At 35.2% G+C, this 20,214-nt stretch overlaps 1 protein-coding gene across 3 annotated transcripts in view; it reads left to right on the top strand.

Annotated features, from left to right (window-relative positions):
* The window catches only part of ano5b (anoctamin 5b), a 57,733-nt gene that overhangs the window by 29,433 nt on the left and 8,086 nt on the right, over nt 1-20,214 (top strand). For all 3 annotated transcript variants that reach the window (XM_056461626.1, XM_056461625.1, XM_056461627.1), the window contains 12 exons: nt 876-944; nt 3,399-3,803; nt 6,984-7,099; nt 7,273-7,407; nt 10,312-10,417; nt 10,508-10,568; nt 13,148-13,299; nt 15,246-15,320; nt 15,687-15,915; nt 19,004-19,182; nt 19,323-19,420; nt 19,516-19,646. In XM_056461626.1, the coding sequence (XP_056317601.1) occupies nt 876-944; nt 3,399-3,803; nt 6,984-7,099; nt 7,273-7,407; nt 10,312-10,417; nt 10,508-10,568; nt 13,148-13,299; nt 15,246-15,320; nt 15,687-15,915; nt 19,004-19,182; nt 19,323-19,420; nt 19,516-19,646 (1,756 nt within the window). The remainder of the gene's footprint in view (nt 1-875; nt 945-3,398; nt 3,804-6,983; nt 7,100-7,272; nt 7,408-10,311; nt 10,418-10,507; nt 10,569-13,147; nt 13,300-15,245; nt 15,321-15,686; nt 15,916-19,003; nt 19,183-19,322; nt 19,421-19,515; nt 19,647-20,214) is intronic.

The raw sequence follows: 20,214 nt of genomic DNA, 5'->3' as shown, positions 1-20,214 counted from the left end.
ATTCATAAAATTGAAAGTGTCATTCATAAAGTGTAAGTGTCTACTTTAAGGTTAAGTTTAATGTTTAAACTTTAATGTTAAAAGTTTTTCAAAACCTATAGAGAGAAATACAGGCAGTGCATTTATTCATTTTCCCTAATCTTTGTGTCACACTCATTATTCAAATGCCAATTCATGCAGATTTTACTGCTCGTCTCATTAATTGTTTGATCCCATCATGCACTTGTTCTGTTTTTGCTCCTTCATGTGTAATTGCTGTTTATGGAGGAATTCTAATTAGTGCCCGTTCTCTTCCAAAAGCTCTACGCTTGGCCTTGTTAAGCCATGAAACAATGACTGATGTTTAATATCGCTCATTGTGTGCAAAAATAGTCTGATGGGGACCTGAGCGTTGGCGTTTGGTGGTTTCTGCTGGGTCATAAGGCACAGTGAGAAACAGTGAGTCAGATTGAAGCTGTTGCACAATAAACCAAATGCTGAACAGCGATTGCATAAAAGGAGAGCAGAGGTCAAACACTTCTCTCTTCAGACCCTTCATTCAGTTGAGTGGTTGAGGAAACTGAAGGGTTTGCTGGTGGAGCTGTTTGATCTTGCGTGTTCTCCAGTATGCAGATGTTGATGTGTGGTCAGGGTCTCGGTTTAATGAAGGTCATGTCCCTCGAGTCACCTGTTTATGCCATAAGATGAGCTGTTGTAGCCATAGGTCACCAGGGCTTTTGGGAAATATGAGTTTTCTCTAAAGACGTAGTGTAAAGGTTGTGTACAGTTTTCAGAAGCTTAAATATCACATGGTTCCTTGAAATCTGAATGAATTGTTGGCATGACTAATGATAAATAGACATCTGTAAACATTGTGTGTTTGTGTTTGTCTCCAGGAGAGGAGAAGAGAGTTTGAAGCCAACCTAGAGAAAGCTGGTCTCGAGCTGGAGACTGAAGATAAATCGGTGAAGTTTTGAGCTATTTTGTTTTATTTATAAAATATTGTATACACGCACATAGTTGAAGTCAGAGTTATTAGCACCCCTCTTTATTTTTTTTCCCCCAATTTCTGTTCAACAGAGAAGATTTTTTAAACACATTTCTAAACATAATAGTTTTAATAACTGATTTATTTTATCTTTGTCATGATGACAGTAAATAATATTTGACTAGATATTTTTCAAGACACTTCTATACAGCTTAAAGAGACATTTAAAGGCTTATCTAGGTTAATTAGGTGAACTAGGCAGGTTAGGTTAATTAGGCAAGTTACTGTATATTGATGGTTTTGTTTTGTAGACGATCAAAAAAAAAAAAAAGCTATTATTCTTTATTTTAGCCGAAATAAAACAAATTCGACTTTCTCCAGAAGAAAAAAAGACCATTTTGGGGGATGTAAACAACAACAATGGTCCTGTTCTGTTTTACATTTTTTAAAATTTTTTAATTTCCATAGCTTCCAAGTATCCTGAAAGGTCCACATATTGATAAATAGTGTTATGACAGCTGTTTTAACATTGAGATTTGAATTGCCACTTGTTACAGTCATTAAAAGTTTAACAATAAGCAGGAATTTTTTTTTATTATTTATTCTTTTTTTTTCATAAAGTATTATTTGTTTTAAAAAATTACTTTATTTTCATATAAAATTCATTTTAGTTTTTTCCTGCTTTATATAAAACTTCTGTTTTGAGAATACAATAACCTCCTAGGGCTTGTGTCCACATACAGTACGTGGACAGCACATTTTAGCTCTTAAGTTGCTCTTTAAAATACTTTGAATGTTTTATATTTTGGTACAGACATACAGTGTCATCCTGCAACTGCTTTGCAGCATATGAAATATCCCAAACCCTATTTAAAAAATTGTCCAAATGTTCCTTGAAAAAATGTTTTTACTCTCTGATAGTCAAAGCAAGTTAAAAAAAAAAGATTCTACGTTAAATTTGCATTAAAAAATTCAGGAAAAAGTGTTTTATGTAAATTCGGTCCATGAGTCCACATATGGACATCATTTTTCTCTAAAGTACATGTAATCAAAAGATGATACTTAGATTTTTATTCTAATTATGTTCTAATAAGCCCAAATAGCAAAGAGAAATAAAAAATGCATGTAAAAAAACACATTGGGCCTTAAGATGTTAATATTAAAGCTTCATTTTAATAGATTGCTATATCGAACTAGTAAATTTATATTTATTATAATGACAATAATAAATGATATAATACGTTTCCAATAATGAATTTCCTACCATGAACAAACAACAAATAATATTACAGAATTTATTTTTCATATCTTGTCTTTTTATTTAACGTTGGTTAATGATAAAGTCATTTGTTGTCATTTCTGGCAGTGCATTAATGTTAACAAGCACAACTTTGGATTTTAATAATATGTTAGCAAATACAATTTTAAAAATGTTCATTGTTCATTCTTAGTTCATATTAGTAAATAAGTTAACCAACATTAACTGAGAACTTTTTACAACACTACCATGATATGGGAGTAATAATGTGATCTCCTATAATAGTATTATATATATATATATAATATTTGTTTTTTTTTTCTCACCTTCTGTATCAAACCCCAGATCTTTGGCTGTTTCTCAATTCCAAGAATGCAAAGAACTTGCGTTCATGCCAGGTTAACTTGGAAGAATAAACTCGGGGGACCGCAAGAACACAGAACACGTCCTCTGAGAAATGAGATGCTGCATTCTTCCTGATGGTTCACGCATTTTTAACGGAAAATTATTTAAACATTACTGTGTTCATACAACAATTTATTGTTTTTCCCCTTTTCAGTACATATAACATGCACAAAAACCTTACAAATATATGTTGCACAATACAAATAAAGCAGATTTTTTTTTTATATAGGAATTTCAGAAAATAAACATCCCTAATATGCTTTTTATTAAGGTTTCCATGTTAATGTTTACTTTTACAGTTTCATTTAGGTAAACTCCTGAGATAAGTTATATCTCTGAACTTTAATAATAAACTGGTATAAAATTCTGTACTCTCCACCCCTTTTATTCAACTGCAATGACTTCTGGGACTAGAGTGAGCACTGTTCTCAAGTCTGCATCGGTGCATCCTCAATATCAAGAACACATCCGGGAACTTTCGCGCGTCCTCTGTTCTTGCGGTCTTGAGTTTTGGAACTGAGTTTGGTGGGTTGATGATGATGTTACCAGAACGCTGAAGAACGATTGAGAAACAGCCTTTGTTTTTTTTTTGTTTTTTACTGCTTATTGTATACTAATTCTTACTTTAATTCTCTTACCTCTAGCTTAAAATTTGCATTCAGAGTTGACATGTGCCTAGTTTAAATAAAGTTTTGATGCATAAAATAATCCTGTTATACATTTTAATAAACGCATATCACTTGACTCATAAATGTCTCCCCCTAACAGGAGTCAGATGATCGTAAGACGCATTATCTGAAGATTCACGCTCCATGGGAGGTGTTGGCCACTTACGCTGATGTACTAAAGATTAAAGTGCCCTTTAAAGTGAGCGACATCCCCAAAGCTCGAGAGGTTCCACTGGAGTGGCTCAGTCACCCTTTCCGGCTGCCAGAAAACATCATGAGGCCCGAGCCAGACTACTTCACCGCACCCTTTGACAAGAGCAAGGTGGACTTCTTCCTCATTGATGATAAAGACACCTTTTTCCCACCTTCCACACGCAACAGGATTGTGTACTACATCCTGACTCGCTGCCCATACTACAAAGAAGACAGGAAGGAGAAGGATAAGACGGGGATTAATCGGCTGTTGAATAACGGCACATACACCTCTGCTTATCCCCTTCATGATGTGAGTGTGAGATTTATGATATTTATTATATTGTTGTGCTTTGTTATTTGAATAGAACAGTACAGTTCTATTGATTTGAACGTTGTCTATGGCAGAAGTGTCTTTTATTAAAGGTGCTGTATGCAAGTTTTTGACTCCTCTAAAACATGAAAATACCATAATATGTTGGCAGATATTTAAAAAACATGCCAAGTAAACATACTTGTTTATCTGAAAAACAATGCTGAAGTCAGATATTCTGCTTTGAAAAAGTGTTTTCTGTGCCGGAAGGCTGTCTTTGTTCTGGTCATTTTAACCTGCCGAATGTCAGTTTAGCCAATTATTCAGCACCGTGGGTTGCCTTGGTGGAAAAGTGCGTATTTCATTCATTTAGAAAGGCTCTGAAAGCATGCGCTCATGACCGAATTGTGACCTCCGGTGAACAGTAGCAGACTCTGAAATGAGACGCAGATTCAGAGTTCCACATTAGGTTATTAATTAGCAAATTATATAAATACGTAAACATAAACATTAGGTGAGCAGGTTACATTGTAACCCTTTGTCCTAACAACACACTTTGTGACGAGATTACGCAGTCATAAGCAGCCATTCAGAGGTACAGAAGATGCACTCACTTACGATATGGTAAGGTTTATAATCTAATTAATGCATATTAACCCTCTTGAACATTATTAAATGTAGTTGCTCAATCACTCGTGTTTAGTTCTAAAGTTACATTTCAAACTGTTTTTTTTTTATTTTCAAGATCTGTTGCTTTTTTCAGTATAATGGCAATAAATGTCATAAAATGGCATTCAAACTCGCATTGTTAGCATTTAACACTGAATAAAGCATATGCGGTGTACCTGAGGCGATCAGGTTTTTTATTGTTTTCATGTTAGAAACGGCTTCTGTTTCTCATAGATCAGGTGTTGGTTAGGACAAAAACTCCTTTTAATATGGAAAACATTCCCTATCGGGTGCGGTTGCATAGTTTAAATCACTCGCTCCTGTCCTCAATCTGGCAAACTGCACTTGTGTTTAAATTTGATCTAGGAGTGCAATGCCAAGTTCAAACACTGGGTGTTAAACTTACATACTGCACCTTTAAAAGTCTGTCATTTAATAAAACCGAGGAATTGGGTGCAACTCATTTTGAGAAAATGTGCATAATTTTATTACAATTGAAATCAATAAGGCCAAACTCATTTAGTGCAATAAAAGAAACATTTGAAAGTGAGCCAGTAGATTGGGGGAGGGGGGGCACTAAGAAATTAAAAAAAGCACAATCTTAAAGGTACCATATACTGCATAGGTTTAGTAAGTTTAATTGTTCTCTGATATCTACATAGTAGATTTATGGCTTCGGTAAGTTAAAAAAAAATCCCCAAAAGCGGTTTTATAAGCTCATTTATTATTCCATAAAATACCTGTAGAATCAGAAGGTCCATGATTGACCATATATGGCTCGTGTTGTGAATATTAATGAGCTCCGCTCTGACGTGCGCTCTTACAGACACACAAACAGCATCATGTGAGCTGAACACAGACAAATATAAACCCAATCAGAGTAACGTTAACCTATTTTGCTCACCAGATCTGTTGTGGATAAAGGGAGAGGGATAGAGATGTATGGCATTGTATTTTGAAGCTATAGTCAAAGAAAACACAGCCATGAATTAATATCAATCTCTGAATGAACAGATGACAGTTGAGCTGAGTGATTTGACACGATTCAGCAGTGTTTGTTGAAACACACGCATAAAATTTCACAATAAATTAGCAAAAGATGTAACTAAACATACCTTATGCCTCTTCAGAGTGAAGATAAGTAAATGTGTAAACTGTAAATTTTGCTTTCTGAAGCGATTTTTGAACATGCCTCGTGCTGTCGTTGCCTAGTAATGCACAGTAAACAATTTGGTGCACGTGTTTTCAAAATAAAAGTCCCACATACATAGTAAGTCAAAGATATGCTTAAAAATAACTAAGGGAGGAAAATTTTCATTGTTGTGATAATTACATGAAAACGAGGAATCAGTGGTGTCTGAGGCTCACAGTATGCTCGTTTCCATATACTGATCTTTTATTATTCTACTATGCCCAGGTATATCCAGGTTAACTGACACCTTTAAAGCGTGGGGATTTAAAAAATGTTTTCTTTTACTTGCAGTGTCTTACCTTAAACTAATTCTATTTCACAATATTAATTTGTTGCTTATTTGATTGCATGCATTGCTTTTTTTTTCAAAACCAAAAAAGTCATACTAATGTTATGGATTGAGATTGACTAGTGATTTATTTATTTATTTATTTATTTATATACCTTTTATGCTACATGTAATGTAGCTCTTTGTGAATGCAAAATGTCTGCAAAGTTTTAAAATCCACATAAACTGGAAGCTGTGACCATTTTTTTACGTATTGTGACGCAGTTCCTAGAGAAATGAAATAAGTAAGAAAACCGTGGGCAGGCTTGTTTTTCCTACTACGAGGGGTTTTAGGTTGTTACAACTTAACAGACGACACCTCTTCCTCACCATTGATGTTGTCAAAACAGAGTTAGAGGGACGTGTTAGCCACGCCCAAGACATGAGTAATCTGACAATTTAACTGAAACATTTTTTTAAAGGGCAAACATTTTTTAATGACATGCACAGATGAATTGTTCACCACAGAGCTAGCAATGTGAGCTGACAAAATCATATAGTTAGTTTTGATTTCATTTGTACTTTAAAGATCATAGTGCACATGACATTGAGGTTTTGCCTTCGAAAGCAAGCAATCAATTTTGAAATGCTGAAATGAGTTATTGCTTGTCAGCAATAGCAGTTTCAGTTCTGTAACTAAATTACGTAGAGACATGCCAGCCAATTCTCTTCATTGCCTAACAGTGCTCATTTACTTTGGCTTCTGAAACAAAAGAACAGTTTGCAAACAGGAGGGGTTTAGAAAGATAATACATTTCTGAACAAATAGTTTGAAACTTTTTGAGGTAATGTGAAACATATATTTTTATAAAAAATCATATATTTTGACTTATGCTTGTAAAAACCTAAATAAAAACTGCAATAAAAGCCCTTTTAAAATAAAGTAGCACACTACTTGCACATATTAAACGGTCATCTAACACTGCTAAGCTGTATCTGTATCTATTAAGAATATCTTTGGTCTTCATCTGAGTGCTGTTTTGTTTTTCAGTGTCGGTATTGGAAGAAGGCTCAGGACATGCAGTGTGAGAGTGAGAGGTATCATCTGTATCGCTATTGGGCTCGATTCCTCTGCTTCTACAAAGAGCAGCCACTCAATCTGATCAAGTAAGGACACTTCAGATGGTCTGAATGCCTTCATGAACACCTGAAAAGCCAGAAGCAGATGCATTATTACATTGTTCACTGCAAGACTGCATTTTACTAGAGGCAAAGCCATTAAGTTCACTTTTCTGGTGCAGAACCGTGATGTTTCTTTTCCTGTTTGCATATCATCATAGGAAGTACTACGGTGAGAAGATCGGTATCTACTTTGCCTGGCTGGGCTTTTACACAGAGATGCTGTTTTATGCTGCAGTCATGGGTGTCATCTGTTTTGTTTATGGTGTGCTCAGTTACGAAGACAACATCACAAGGTTAGTGGCACTGGGAAGTTATGTGTGTCAAATGAACACGCATCTTTACCTGAGCCACCTGAGTCCCATTATACTGTTTGGGTGCATGCATATTTAATTGCCCAATTCCATTTGTAACTTAAGCTCTTTTTTAATGCATACTCGAACACACTATATATTTAGTTTGGTACAAGTCATACCTATCAGAATGTTAGCAAATTGTCTCAGAAAATGAAAAGGCATCATAGCAGTTAATGGCAAACTGTGGGTACTGCAAGGTTCAGTTCTGGGTCCCTTGCTTTTTACAATACATGTCCTACTGCTAGTCCATATCATTTAAAAAAACATGAGTTGGTTTTCACCCTTTTGCTTTTACACTTTTTATTTGTATTAGCAAAATTAATAGATTACATAGATGATATTAATAATATTGGATGTTAATATTGGATATTAAAGGGCCATGAAACCCCCCTGTCTCAGCAGGGTGTTTTCACACCTCTAGTTTGAAAAAAGTCTGGAAAGTGGATGAGTCCAGCTCTGTTTATTTGGGAGTGTCGGGAGAGGTTTCAGTTCGAGCATGCGCTGATTTTCACAGAGGCAAAATAACACAAATACACAGGGGAGAAAGAGTGATACTGTTTACATGGACATCAGTAATCGATTTATTAGCTAAATAATTAATTTGTCAACTTTAACTGCAGTTTGGCACTTTCAATTTCATTCAGGGATGTTTCATTCATGTCCCCCGTGACAAACAAGATATTAGATGTGAGGACTGCAGTTTTAATGGAATGTTTGATACCGCACAGCGAATGGGAGAGAAAAAAAAATGTGCATTTCTCGGTAACTTGGATGCACTTGGTTGGTAGTGTCAGAAAGCCGTGTGTGTGTAGACCATCCGGTCACAAAATGTGGCGAAAATCCTACATGACAGTAATTTTTTGATTAAGGTGTTTACATGTTTGCATTCTGAGAGCAGCATTTACAGCGGATCTTTCAGCCTTTAATATTGTAGTGATATTACTGTAAACTTAGTAACTAAATCATTTTGAATAAGGTATGTCTTAAACTGAAAGAGTACTGCTGACGACATGAACTAACACTGCCTTCTGAATAAACATAAAAAACAGAGTAGTGGCAAATCGGATTGCACCATTTCCAGACGTGAAAAGCTCTCGGGTAAAATTTTCCTTACAAACATATTTCTGTCACATGCAGCACATTTATAAATGCAAACACTGATGGCACATGGCTCCAAACAATTCTTCTTCCACTTGCTTTAATTCTGGTTGGCAACACAACGTGGCGTATCTCTGCCGTCTGAACTGTAATGGGTAAAATCTTCGAAGCTATCATGCATATTAATGAAGTTGCACCTCATACACAATAGAGCGCGCTAATTGGTGATCTCGAAAAACTTGGAAGTCTTTCTCTTGAAAGCTCAAAGACATCACATTGTACTGGCTGGTACAGACATCCAGTGTACATGCTGGAATTCCTGTGTGTGTGTGTGTGTATCTATGTGGGTTTTTTTTTTTTTAGCAGCGTGGGGCACGTATATGATTGTCAACCTCTCAAAAAAAATTTTTTTTTTTTTTTTTTTTGGTGTTTCGTGACCCTTTAATATTGGATTTCTAATAATACTTCATGCAAATACCTACAATACTGACTAAGCCTTGCTGGATGTTATGTTACAGTAAATCCTTGTGGTCAGTCAAGAATTTGGGGGTGATATTTGATTTATTTGAAGGCCACATTTCGTGTTTTGAACACTTTTGAACTACATTATGGGACCTTGATATCTGCTTCTACAACTATTGAATTGTACAGTTCCTCTAAAGTGCATTTGAATGTTATTTTACTACACTTTTAGTAGTTTAAAACAATATATGGGACATTCTACCAGAAACGTACATCATTTTCACTTATAAAAAAACGTTACAGGGCCTGACTTAAGCTTGTCATCCTCAAAATCCTACAAAAACAAGCATAAAATCTTATAATTCAATGATAGGACGGTCCTTGATCACTGTCAGCTTCTCCTCCGTCAAATGATGTCATTTCCGAGTCAGACATAAACGTGCATCACACGCATTGTATGTTAAATTTGATGCAAATATGACAGGACTGACAGAAACATGGGGACAACTGTACATTTTTAGCATTTTGTTTGTAGAATTTATTTATAATTTGATGTTTTTAATCAATTGATGTCAATGATAACAACGTGAACTTGCTAAGTTTTTTCCTAAATAACAGTTTTCAGCATGACAAAACTATCAAAGCTGTAGGTTCAATTGGGCTGAGGACAAGGACAATGACAGGGTTTGTACATTTGTTTTAACAACAACTTCGAGATTTACAGAAATCAACCATCAGTCCATTTTAGAAATTTTTGGCATGAAATACTTTTCATTCATTGTATTTATGTATTTCAGGGACAGATGATGTACATTTCTGGTAGAATGTCCCATATTGAATGTTCAAGAAATTTTGTAGAAGTAATATACAAGAAATATACAAGAAAGTTAGTTATTAGTTATTAAGAAAGGTAGTTATTAAATATAGAAGAAATATAGTTTTACAATAACAGAAATAGTACATGACCAACCCCCACAGTATATCTTTAAAACTACTGAGGAGGTCAATAAAAGGCAAAGTGTTAACCGTCCTTGCTTATCAAAAGCAGCGATCATTGTCTCATGATGTAATTTGAAAGTAAAGACATGAACTCTGGAGGCCTCTTACCCACCCCCCATAGCTCTTACTAATGATTGTTTTGGATCATGCTTAACCGTTGTTAATTTGTTCCAAATTCTCCATGGTGTCTTAGTACTGTTTTTTTCCAGCATGGATAGTGAAGATCTGTTGATATTCCCTTCTGCAACATTTCTCCCCTGTTACTTTTTCCCTTTGTGTTTTCAGTAAGGAGATCTGTGACCCAAAAATAGGAGGGATGATTGTCATGTGTCCGCTCTGTGACAAAAAGTGCAGCTACTGGAAACTCAATTCAACATGTCTGTCCTCCTGGGTGAGAAGAATGCACTGTTTAAATAACCAACGTAAATAACCATTTATTAATCATATACAGTTACTAATTTCTGATATCTTTTTTTCATAGCAATCCCATCTCTTTGATAATGAAGGGACTGTGTTCTTTGCCATGTTCATGGGCATTTGGGGTGAGTTCACTGCCTTTTTTTTTTTAGCTCAGTAGCTCCATCTAGTGCTTTGCTGAACATTTGTAGTAGCCATACTCAGACCTTAATGTGAATGAGATCATAGTAGCCATGCATGAAGCATTTCAAAGTATTCATAATGTCAAATAATTGGTCACAGAATTTGTTCAGTGAACAAATCAACAATAAAGGGGCATAATTTGTGTATGCTTTTTGAAAATGAAATCTGTAATGAAATGAGCGTAGTGATGCAGGCTGATTATACATTACTGATCACTGAATGAATTTCTCACATGGCTCAAAATGAGCTCTGCTCATGCAGTTATTTGATTAACCAGTGCTGTGGATATTCCTTCATCCAGTGTCCTCATAAATTAAAACCGTTTATTTTGCTGCTGAAATTTTGCAGGACTTTGAGTACAGTCATTTTAATGAGAGAACAACAGAGTGTGGCTGGAGAGATGAAGCTGGTTTGATTTGAATAGAATTCCTATTTAGGGTCTGTTCACACAAATCAGATGAAAACATCTAAACGAAACAACACCATGATAGGATGTGACCATAAAAAGAGATGATGCTTAAACATGTTTTTTTACTTAAAGGTGCAGATGTAAGTTTGACACCCAGTGGTTGAACTAGGTATTGCATTCCTGGATCAGAACACACACAAGAGCAGGTTGCCAGATTGAGGACAAACCGGAGCAAGCAATACAGCCTAAATGCTGGTTTAAGGCTGATGTAAATCATGTTCTAAATAAAAGCAACGGCATGTGATAGAAGGAATATTTTCCATATTAAAAGGAGTTTTTGTCCTAACCAATACACACAATTTACATATTAGAAGCAGCTTCTATTTTTTGCTGCTGAACAACAGAAAGCTTGATGACAATGATCACCTCAGGCAAACCTCATGTGCTTTATTCATAGTTAAATACTAATACTGTGAGTTTGAATGCCATTTTACGTGACTTTTATTGCCATACTACTGAAAGCAGCAGCAGATAGTTCAGCTCAGATCTTGACAATAAAATAAACCACTTGAAATTGAACTTTAGAACTGTGAAATAATGCAAACAAACACAGAGCAATGATTCAACATGTACATTTATTAATGTTAAAGAGGTTTAATATGTATTAATTAGATTATAACTTCCTGAATGAATGAATGAATGAATGAATGAATGAAAGATGTACGCTGTTTTTCACCAAGGCAACTCGGGGTGCTAAAATAAAAATTTTTTAAACTGGCAATGGGAGGATTAAAAAACAAAACACAGACAGCATTGCTGCACAGAAAGCACATTTTCAAAGCAGAATATCTGACTTCAGTATTGTTTTTCAGACATAACAAGAATGTTCACTTAGCATGTTTCTTAAATATCTGCAAACATATTATGGTAATTTTATGCTTTAGTAGAGTCAAAAATGTACATACAGCAGCACCTTTAATAGCTGCAGTGTTGCTCATTTCAGTAAATACAGCATATTCATTCAGATATCCATTTCCATACGGCAGTTTTTCCTCAAGGTCTCACCTAATAAAAACCAAGATAGAGCTTTTATTATTTTGCAGTAAGAGACATTTCGTCTTAAATATTGTCTTAAATATTAACTTGACAACTATACCTATCAACTATACCTATTTTTGACCGTCTCCACCTTCTCAAACATGCATTCAGCCTCGATTATCATGAAATAAGTCAATTTTTTTTTATCTGTATTATTTGTAATTGCAGTATTTAAAAAATATTTATTTTGTGCCTGTGCCTACGTTCTGGTCAACTCAGTTACACCAGCTATAAAAATGCACAACAATCTGTAAAGCACTGATAGAAAAAGCTCGTTTTGGTCCAAGTGATATCACTTCATCTTGAAGACACTGAGGCATGTAATTAATCTTCTCTCATTAATTTAGACAATGTTTAGGATACAGCAATAGTCAATTACCTTTTTGTCAGCTCTGTGTTACTGTGATATTACATTTAATTGTTCATTAATTTTTAAAAACTCCAATAATATAATTAATTGCATCAAATTTTGTTTTATATATGCCATGTGGTATCTAGTTTGAGGTTAGCATCTTGAGCTAAAGCACAAAATGTTGAAAAACGTTTTGACTTGTTGAAAATAACGTTGAAATAACTTTAGCAACAATTAGTAGCAGGAACAAATGTTCCCCAACACATTTAAGCATTTTACATTAATAATGAATTCAGTTTACTGTAAATGATACATTTGTTGTACTGTAAATGATTGTAGTTTAAGTAAAATAAATGGAATGCACCCGCAATTCTGGAATGAGTCCTATGCAATACATAAATGCCTACAGTGAGCTTGGTTATCACACAGCCTTGTTTTTGGGTGTAGCTTTTTTTTGGAGGTCCTGCCTAAGGAAAGTTACACCACGAACCCATTGTTTCTTTATAGTATGATTTTTTTTTTTTCTCTTTTGGCATGTTTTCTGTTTTACTCCAGACCAAACAAACCAATACTGAAGCATTGAGAGCACACCCTAAGCTTGAACATTTACTACTAAATTAATTTTAATTTATTTATGCTTTCTGTGTCTGGCTGCCTTACAGTGACCCTCTTCCTGGAGTTCTGGAAGCGACGGCAGGCCCGTCTGGAGTATGAGTGGGACCTTGTGGATTTTGAGGAGGAGCAGCAGCAGCTCCAGATCAGGCCAGAGTATGAGCAGAAGTGCACAGGCCGCAGACTCAACCGCATCACACAGGTACAGTAACTGTAGTCCTCAAGAAACATACATTTTAAAGCAGGGGTTTTCTTCATATCTCCATCCCAAGCCAGCAGACATTCAAACTTTTAAATGATATGAGAACAAAAGCAGTGGAGTCTAACAATTTTGTGATATATTTCATACATAGAGCCAAGCTGGATATAAATATTAAAAGGTAAAAGCAGATGTTTCTTCAGGCTATTATTATTTTTACAATTAGGTACGGCAGTAGGTCATGAGATGCAGGGTTTTCCTCTTGTGTAAACCTTTTTTTAGTTTTGCTTAAAATAGGTAGTCCCATCTAAAACAGACACCTTATAAGCAGAAAATCAAGTTAATGTCAACACTTAATACGAAACATGCAATTAATGTTAGTTAAAATCTGTTCTAAAATGCATTATTTTCTTGTGTGTTTTTAGCAGTATAAATATTACGTGAGTGAATGCTTAAGTTAATTAAAAACACTGTGGTTGAATGAGAATGTCCACATTAGGAGTTGATAATTAATAAGCAAGAGATGAAAACCTACAAATCAATGGTCAAAAAGCTAAAGATCTACATACTTTAAAGCAGGTGTTCCCAAACTTTTCAGCCCCGACGCCCCCAAAGTAACCGCGCCAGTGACTCGTGACCCCCAATATTCTCTGAGGTGGTTATAAATATACAAACCTTGCACAAAACACACACCAGTAGACGCAAATCTATTCATCATTAAATTTTGAAGAACGCCACACGGAAATCATCCTCCATGTTCAGTTGTGGGTTTTACTTGTTTTTAATGTACATGAGTGCCGTAAATGTGTCAGAAACTTTAACCTGGTGCCATAAAATCAATCTGCTGTGTCTTTAATTAATATAACGTAATCGACCCAGGGCTCGCAAAAAAAGGAAAGGCTGATGGCTTTTTATTTGCATGTTGTTGTTTTTTAATGTAAGTATTAACAACTATTTTTTCTTCTGTAGTTTATGAATCAAATATGGTAATCTAATTGTTTAATAAAGTGAATTTGATATTTGGAAGTCTCCAAGCGACCCCCACTTTGAAGTACTGCTTTTTGCACTGATTTTATACATATTGCTTTTTCAGATTTAAGACATGTGCAGATAACACTTTTACAGAGCTGTTGTCACATTGTGATTTGTGACTTGGAATTGGCCTGATACAATAAGTTTCAAAGCATTTGCATTGTCTGAGTAAATATTTGCAAATGGCTTCTGCTCGAACTGGTTTTCGCCACATCATTTAACACATCAGCATAACGCCGGCTCCCAAGTCTTCTGCTGTGAAATCAGCCATTTGAATTACTGTCCCATGTCTTACATACTGTTCACAAATGCCCAGAGTAAAATTTGAATTATGGGAGATTTGTTTCTCAAGTATTCAATACGCTACATGTTCTGTTTTGAGGGAAATAACAATCTCTTATGCTTATCAAGGCTACTTTTATGCAATTAAAATAAATATTACAGTTTTAAATGACCATTTATTGTTTTAATATTTACAATTATAATTTATTCCAGTGAAGGATGTCATTAATTCCTATTTTAATTAATAATTAATTAAGAGCACTGATTAAGGTGCTGAAGAAACATTTCTCTTAGTATCAGTGTTGAAATCAGTTGTGCTGATTGAAATTTGTGTGTGGCAAGCTGTTATATTTGAGAATTGTGAAGAATTGGAAGATCAAAAGAACATTTATTTCTTTTGTAAAATAACGCAACATGAGTGCAACAAATATAATTTTTTAACCATCTTAATGCAGATAATGCTAAATAAAAACACTCCTTATAGTATACCGACCACAAGTGTTTCAAGTGATTTGTATATCATGTAATAGATGTTCATTATCATTGTAATTTTGAATTTGACTGTTTTCTACTGTACTCAAACATCTGGTCTAATTGTGGATGTTGAACTGCTGACATTCTCTTTATGTTTACAGGAAATGGAGCCTTATCTTCCTTTCCCTAGCAAATGTGCTCGATTCTGCCTGTCTGGAGCAACTGTACTCTTCTGGGTGAGTTCACAAGCTAACAGTGGATATCAGTCATTATTACGGAGCTCTTTGAGTTATTTACTTCCCATGGGTCGCGATTTTGTGTGATAGCCTTTAAATGTAATATCTGACTCAAGTACACTGTAAAAAAATACTGGGTTCCACACAATTCCTTCATGTTGTCAAAACACAAAGCAATCAAGTTAACCTAATTGTTCTGACAAATTTAAGTGGATTGAACATAAAATAATGAAGTTGTCCCCAAAAATAACTTTAAAATTGTGTTGTTTCAACTCATTTATTAAGTGTAATTCCCTGCACTGCTCTAGCATTTTGATGAAAACTGAGCGCATTTATAAGTCTTGTCTTGTTTTTGTGTTTGGTCAGACGTTTCTGATAGTGGCCTGCATTATGGGAGTGATCGCCTACAGATTAGCGGTGTATGCAGCGTTCGCCAGCGTCATGAAAGACAGTTCCACCAGTAAGATCCAGCTGGTTGGTTCACTCATCACCCCTCAGCTAGCCACTTCCGTCACTGCTTCCTGCATCAACTTCGTCATTATCCTCATCCTCAACTTCCTCTATGAGCATGTGGCTATCTGGATCACTGACATGGGTGAGACAAAACCGCATCCTCTTTTCACAAGAAATAAGATATGGGTAAAACTATATTTTGATTTCCCCTTTTAGACACCATCTTGACTAAGTTAGCAACCCCACCAAGCAATTCTGTTGATGTCTATTTTTAGACGTCTGTTTTTTTTTTTTCACTGACAGCCCAAATTTAGCCTGTTTTAGTTAAGTCTGTCTATGTTTAGATATAATTTAGATGTCTCAGATACTCTTATTCTGCAGTACTTACCCTAGCTTGAGTGGATATTCTTCCTTAAGTGGTTCTATACTTAGACTAAAAAATAGACTGACTTCCATAGTAGGAACAAAATAAAATGGTATAGATGTTAGTGGTTACAGATTTTTACCTTTACACCCTTATAATATCTTGTGTTCAACAGAAGAAAGTAAGTCAAACAAGTGAAGGGAGAGTAAGGCCCAATTCTACCCCTTAGCCCTTCCCCTTCCCCATACCCCTCGTTTTGCATGTTCACCTGAAGGGGTAGGGGAATGTCAATTCTCTTTAGCTTGAAGGTGTGGGACTAAGGGAAAGGACTAGATAGCCCTTGAAACTGAGGACCACACTCAAAACCAAGAGAAAGTTTCTCAGAATACACCAGCTACAGAGACAGCCTGGCTGTACACACAAGATGCACAAATTACATTTTTGTCATTATTACAAATTTTTACAACAAACAAACACTTTTTATTACATTCATAACCGCATTCGTGTTTTACTGTCATGTTTAAAAACAAAAAAAAAAAAGATGCAAAATTTTACTATCGATAATTCCTAATAATAACTCCTGTACTGCAGTCCCACAATGTTCTGACTCTCAATGACACTGGAATACCCTGCCAGAAAATTCTAGTGGCTGAGAATGAGCTTTTTACAGTGTCTGCTGTAATGTTATTGTGGTTTTTGTGTTTATAAGGATGAATATGGCAACCGTGTAAATGCACAGTGCAGTTATGAGCTTATTGCCACATTATATCATTATGATAATATATACCTTCAGTGATTTCCTGAAGATAAATACCAAAAAATAACGCAACTAGAATAACTACAGCAGTCATGATGGTCGATCTCATATGAAGCATGAGATCGCAATGGCATGATGACGTGTGCAGGTGCTGTAGGGTTGTCCCAATTCTTAGGGGTAAATTTTGAAGCCCTTCCCCTTCACTCTCTGTTTGGGGCACACAAATAGTATTGGGATTGGGCCTAAATGATGACAGAATAATTTTTTGAGTATACTAATAGAGTTGAAAATCAATTCATATCCACCAGAGGCGCTATTACACATGCAATTAAAGGGATAGATTGTCCAAAAAATGTAAACATACTCTCTCTCAAGTGTTTCCAAACCGTTTCTTTACACTGTTGAACACAAAAGAAGATATTCTTAAGAAAGCTGAAAAATTAATTATCTTTTCAGTCCGTTTTTTAACTAACACTGCATTTTAACAATAAGTATCTAGGATACAGATTATTAAGTTAAAGCTTAACTACAAAATTAAATCGCAAATTAAATCAAAATGAGATATTTTCCCCAAATGGTAAAGCCCGAGTAGCTACTGTAGAAAAAAATGTTAGTTCAGAGGAACTGATTTTGACAAACTGATTCTGCATTGATTCTTGATTTGAAAATTGACAGAGGATGGATATTTGTAAAGAATACAGGATCCAATGCCTTTTGAATATCACTTAAACCTAAATATAATGACTAAAAACGCTAGAAAAGACTTATGCAATCTACGACTATTCATAACAACTGTGTTTACACAAATGGCTTGACATAAAATGCATCTTTACGTGACCTTTTTTTTAAAACATAGAATACAATCAATAGACTTTTGTGATTTGTTACAATAGAGGTAACAAATCAAAAACATTTAACATTAAACCTTGGAGGTTCATATTACAGGTAAGGCAATAAAAAATAAATAAATAAAGCTCAAAATACATGAAATTTATTAATGTTCAATTATATTTTTGGGCATGACAATTTAAGTAATTTCAGTGAGAAGTAATGAGTCTAAGTTGGTTTTGGAAATGTTCAAAGCGTAAGGGTCAGTCTTTCCACTTGCAGCAGTGTAAAGGATATTTATTCTTTCATTCATTCATTTTCTTTACAGCTTAGTCCATTTATTAATCTGGGGTCACCACAATGGAATGAACCGCCAACTTATCCAGCATATATTTTACGCAGTATATGCCCGTCCATACTCAATCACACACATACATTATGGTCAATTTAGCTTACCCAATTCACCTAAAGCGCATATCTTTGGACTGGGGGAAACCGGATCACCCGGAGGAAACCCACATGAACACGGGGAAAACATGCAAACTCCACACACAAATGCTAACTGACCCAGACGAGGCTCGAACCAGCGACCTTATTGCTGTGAGGCGATCGTGCTACCCACTGCGCCACCGTGCTGCCCGTGTATGATATTTAGCAAGTAGGAAAACCATATTCACAGTGTCTGATATTGAATTGTCTTATGCATCAACATAAAAGAGAATGCATTGGGTGTTAAAAACAGGGATGTTTGACATTTTTTAATGCCAGCCATTCTCTAATATCACATGACTCTTCCTCATGACCATTTGAGTGTACGGCTATAAACTAGCATGGAGTGCCATCTGCTGGTAAACCTAAGCTCAGAATTAACATCTGAGAATTGATTTTCTCAAATGATTTTTTTATTTTGCCACAGCTTTAATAAACAGTAGCTTTCAGTTTCATCACACACATAATAAATGTGCATGTCTAGTGCAAATTGGATAGAAGTTTTTGAATGGATGCAAATGTAGGAGATACTTGAGAATAAAATGAGTAGTCATTATTTTTAAATATTATGTTTTGAGACCTCCCCTTTTCATATTATGTTTCTTTGCACCTGAAAATGTATGTGCAATCCCTGATAAGTACATTTTGTTACAAGTTTAGTTAGTGACCATTACAAAAGAACACTGGGTGCTTTTATTTAAATATATCTGCTGTCTGACTGTACATTACCCCTGACATATTTATTTTAAACGGTATGGAAAATCAATAATCTCATCTATTTTTAACCCTCAGAAATCCCAAAGACCCATCTGGAGTATGAGAACAAGCTGACCATGAAGATGTTCATGTTCCAGTTTGTGAACTACTACTCTTCCTGTTTCTATGTGGCCTTCTTTAAGGGGAAGTTTGTGGGTTATCCGGGAAACTACAGTTATATGTTTGGAAAGTGGAGCACTTTGAGAAATGAGGAGGTGAGCCTTTATGAAGTATTACAGTGCTTCACAGCCTAATGTTCTTAAGCTGAATTTCACTTTTTTTTTCACCTTGTATATGTTAACTCCTCACTATTTGAGAGGACCTTTTTTGAGATTTGGATGTGTTTCATGTTTAGTGTGCTCCTGGAGGCTGTCTGATCGAGCTGACCACTCAGCTGCTTATTGTCATGGCTGGGAAACAAATGGTTGGGAATGTCCAAGAGGCTCTTTTGCCGTAAGCTTATCACTTTGACCCCTATGAATCAGTTGTCCTCTAGACAATTTTCAAATCCCATGAAACCCAGTGAGTAATGGTCCCTTGTGTCACAGACTTGTCCGAAACTGGTGGAGCAGCAGGAAAGGCCGCAGTCATCCTGAAAGTACGTATAGTAGATGGGAGCAGGACCATGATCTCCAGAACTTCAGCCAGTTTGGACTCTTCTATGAGTATCTAGAGATGGGTAGGTGTTAGTAAACTACATTAGTAAACACCATTAGTAAAAAAAAAAACATTAATAAACTACATTAGTAGACACCATTAGTAAAAAAAACATTAGTAAACTACTTTTAAATAGTGCAAAATAATTAAGCTATGTAAATAGTGCAAACTAATTATCCTAGGTATAGTTTGTAGTTTCAGAAGATCTATTTTTTTTATAATAGAGTTCTCTTTAAAACCTACATCCATAAGGATTTGTCCATAAAGTTTTTTTGACATTTGATATGTGAAAACTATTGCAAAAACAAAACCATGGACATGTGAAAACATACAAAAAACATGGACATGTGAAAACATACAAAAAACATGGATATGTGAAAATGCATACAAAATTTGGAACACAATTTGTATAGATTTATGGCTGTTAATGTTTACAGATTTAAAGTAAAAAAAAAAACAATTGCAGAATATCATCTTTATGTGTACTAATAAACAGCCAATATCTTAACAACAGGCAGGTAATAAGCCACTAGTTAAAGGTGCAGTATGCAAGTTTGACGCCTAGAGGTTGAACTAGGTATTGCACACAT

Source organism: Danio aesculapii, chromosome 7, assembly GCF_903798145.1.
Source record: "Danio aesculapii chromosome 7, fDanAes4.1, whole genome shotgun sequence".
Lineage (NCBI taxonomy): Eukaryota > Metazoa > Chordata > Actinopteri > Cypriniformes > Danionidae > Danio > Danio aesculapii.
Note: the sequence above shows the minus strand (reverse complement) of the source record. Positions and strands in the feature narration are given on the sequence as shown.